The 3,246-nt window shown below is 41.8% G+C and overlaps 1 protein-coding gene across 1 annotated transcript in view; it reads left to right on the top strand.

Moving 5' to 3' along the window:
- The window catches only part of Pth2r (parathyroid hormone 2 receptor), an 83,091-nt gene extending 81,654 nt beyond the window's left edge, over positions 1 to 1,437 (top strand). The window contains exon 13 of the mRNA XM_021168416.1: positions 618 to 1,437. Within this exon, the coding sequence (XP_021024075.1) occupies positions 618 to 1,010 (393 nt within the window). The 3' untranslated portion in view covers positions 1,011 to 1,437. The remainder of the gene's footprint in view (positions 1 to 617) is intronic.
- Positions 1,438 to 3,246: the final 1,809 nt, after the last annotated feature.

Consider the following 3,246-nt stretch of genomic DNA (forward strand, 5'->3'; position numbering starts at 1 on the left):
AGAGAGAGAGAGAGAGAGAGAGAGAGAGAGAGAGAGAGAGAGAGAGAGAGAGAGAGAGAGAGAGAAAGATTTGAGTATCGGGAGAATTTGTGGGTCTCTTGCAGTAAATGTTTGAATAAAGGAGGTGGGGGATTTTTATCAGGTATGCTTGTGAGAACCAACAGCAGAATTTCCCGGCAGCTTTAAGCTTTCTCGGTTTTAGGTTTTAGGAGGGCTGAGGTTATCTCTAGGTTGTACAGAGAGACTTTGTGTTGCAGGCAGCTCTCTGAAGCTTTAGCCTCTCCAGGGCAAGGTTTAGATGGAATCGTCACATGCAGAGTCCTGTGCTCCTTACTGCCACTGTTTATTTCTTATTCCTCCTCAAACCCAGAATCCTCTTTCTTCCTTTTGCTAAGACAGTTATTTGTATCAGTGGCATGTCAGTTCTCATTTAAATACTAAAAATAACATTAATTGGGAAAGGCTTTTGAGGTGTATGGAACACACAGATCTGAAGAGTCCCTGGCACCGAGAAGAACCCCAATCAGCGGCTACTATCATTTAAGCAAAGCTCTTCATGACACGGGTGCAGGGCTCTTTTTTGGTTTCTGATAGGATGTGTGCTTCTTGCGCTATAGGTGCAGGCTGAGGTGAAGAAGACGTGGACTCGATGGAATCTGTCCATCGACTGGAAAAGGGCGCCGCCTTGTGGCGGCCAAAGGTACGGCTCGGTGCTCACCACTGTCACTCACAGCACCAGCAGCCAGTCACAGATGGGGGCAAGCACGCGCCTGGTGCTCATCTCTGGCAAACCCACCAAGAATGCCTGCAGACAAATCGACAGCCATGTGACTCTACCTGGCTACGTCTGGAGTAGTTCTGAGCAGGACTGCCAAACACATTCGCCCCCCGAGGAGACTAAGGAAGGTCACAGGCGACAGGGAGACGATAGTCCAGTGATGGAGTCTTCCAGGCCAGTGGCGTTCACCCTAGACACTGAAGGATGCAAGGGAGAAACCCATCCTATCTGAATCACCATTTCCATTTCCGTTCCTGTGGATTGGCAGATCTGGCTGTGTGGGAGGATCTAAGATGGAAGACTGGAATTCTGGAATAAGGCGTTGCTTAAACATTTTCAGTTTCTACCAGTTGGCTTCTAGAAATATTAAACACACAAAAGGGTATTATTGGGGTAATTTATTAATTTATGTGGACACTACCCCCCAAGTTTCTCTATAGTTATTACTATTTTGCTTCTTTTGGATAAGAAAAGTTTCAAACGCCTGACTCTACCTTTCTCTCATAAATATCATCCTGAATAAGATAAAGATCATTTAGTTTGTATCATTTTCCTTTTAAGAAATTACTAATCTTTATATTCTCATTTTAATGAACTTCTGTTATCACATTCACTTTGTCTATGTACCAGAACAATCTAAGAATGTACATTGGAAAACTAAAAATATCTAAGATCAACTACATTGGAAAATCAATTGGACATTAATAAAGCAATGTGTTTCTGGTAGTTATTATTGATTCCAGGAGAAAAGAAAACCATTCTATTCTCCCTTTGAATGTCTTCTGTTTGGTGAGCCAAACATGCCCTTCTCTCTCTCTCTCTCTCTCTCTCTCTCTCTCTCTCTCTCTCTCTCTCTCTCTCTCTCTCTTTGTAAACCATGACAAGTCAAGGGTTTTCTCAGTCAGTGACCTTGTGTTCGAAAGCTGAGGCAGTGTGGCCTCCTTTACACGGATGCCAACCCCACAGTGCATCTTGTCTTTTCCTTTGTCTTTCTCTTGTTTGCTATCTTACAGATGGTATGTGAGTTACATTAAAAGTTTGTTTTAAAGATATATGTTTGGTCTTAAGAAAGTCTCCTGTTATTGTTGCACCTCACTCTTGAGAAGCAATCAATGTTCTCTCCTCAAGTCCGCAGCTCTCGGCACATAGCTACCAGGCTTTGCCAAATTTGAAATTTCAGTGTGTTTGAGTCATGAAAACATTTACTGAGTGCATATAACTGAGCAGGCATTCTGCTGTGGTTTTACAAGCATTGACTCACTGCAAGTTCTGGAGTGGGCTTTTATGACTGTCACTGTTTTTACAATGACTCACAAGGTGGATCAACTTACCTGAAGTCATCGAGTGAGTGTGGGTTCAGATGTAGTCTACTGTCTTCAAGTCTCATGCACTCACAAGTGAGTGCACACACACACACACACACACACACACACACACACACACAGAATTCACTAAAGAAATAGTTTAATGAGTTCCTTCTGGATAAAGGATGCTTTGAGATCCTGTAGTTCAATATAGCTTAGTGTCTGACTCACCAAGTTTCCTCTTATATAAAGGACAGGTCTATGTAAAAGGTATCAGAACAGTGTATTTCCAGCTAAAACATTACAGTTGCAGCTGCTATTTCCCACTCTACTTTAACAATGTCACTATGACTTAGGTACTCTGATACATATAACAATGTCACTATGACTAGGTACTCTGATAAGTACAACACTGTTACTATGGTCTAGGTACTCTGATACATAGGTATGTGTGTCCCTTTTTACTTTCTCTGGGTCACAGGATGGAGTCATTTCCTTTGCCTTCGGCTTAAGAAGGCGCCACTGTGCTTATCTAACCTACCCAATGCAATTCTACATTGTTGCCTGTTGCCAGTCTTTTCTACTTTGTGGGTTCATTTCTTCAGCCTTTATACCCAGGGTTTCACCCCTATCACTAGATAGGAGAGAAAGAATAACAAGAAGATAGATAGAGATCTCTAAATCTAATTTCTTTCCTTTGGTTTCTTCTTTGAGCACAGTTATTAACAAACCACAAACAAGCCACCTGCCCCACAATTGGTGGTCACCATCAACCATCAATTATGCCTCTTGGGGCCTTAGAATTTATAAATCTTCTGAAAAGTTTCCATGATTCCAAACATCACACAATCACAGAAACTATCTGCAGCTGGCAAAACCACGCCTCTCCAAGAGCACAAAGCAAATCCTAGCCAGCTTCTGCTCAGTAGCCCCATGTCCCCACATCTGGGATTAAAACAAAAGCATATTTTTTTAAGGAAACCAAAATTCCAGAATTCTCATCATAGTTTTCTCCTTGAGCTGCCTGCCTGTAAAGAGATATTCATCATGAGCTGAGTCAGAGATGAAACTCAGTTCTACAGCTAACTTTATGCAGAATTTTATATCTGAACTTCTTTTATAATTCAGTCGATCCATTTTAAAGATGGAGAAACTTATAATTCA

The sequence above is a fragment of the Mus caroli genome, chromosome 1, assembly GCF_900094665.2.
Source record: "Mus caroli chromosome 1, CAROLI_EIJ_v1.1, whole genome shotgun sequence".
Classification (NCBI taxonomy): Eukaryota; Metazoa; Chordata; class Mammalia; order Rodentia; family Muridae; genus Mus; species Mus caroli.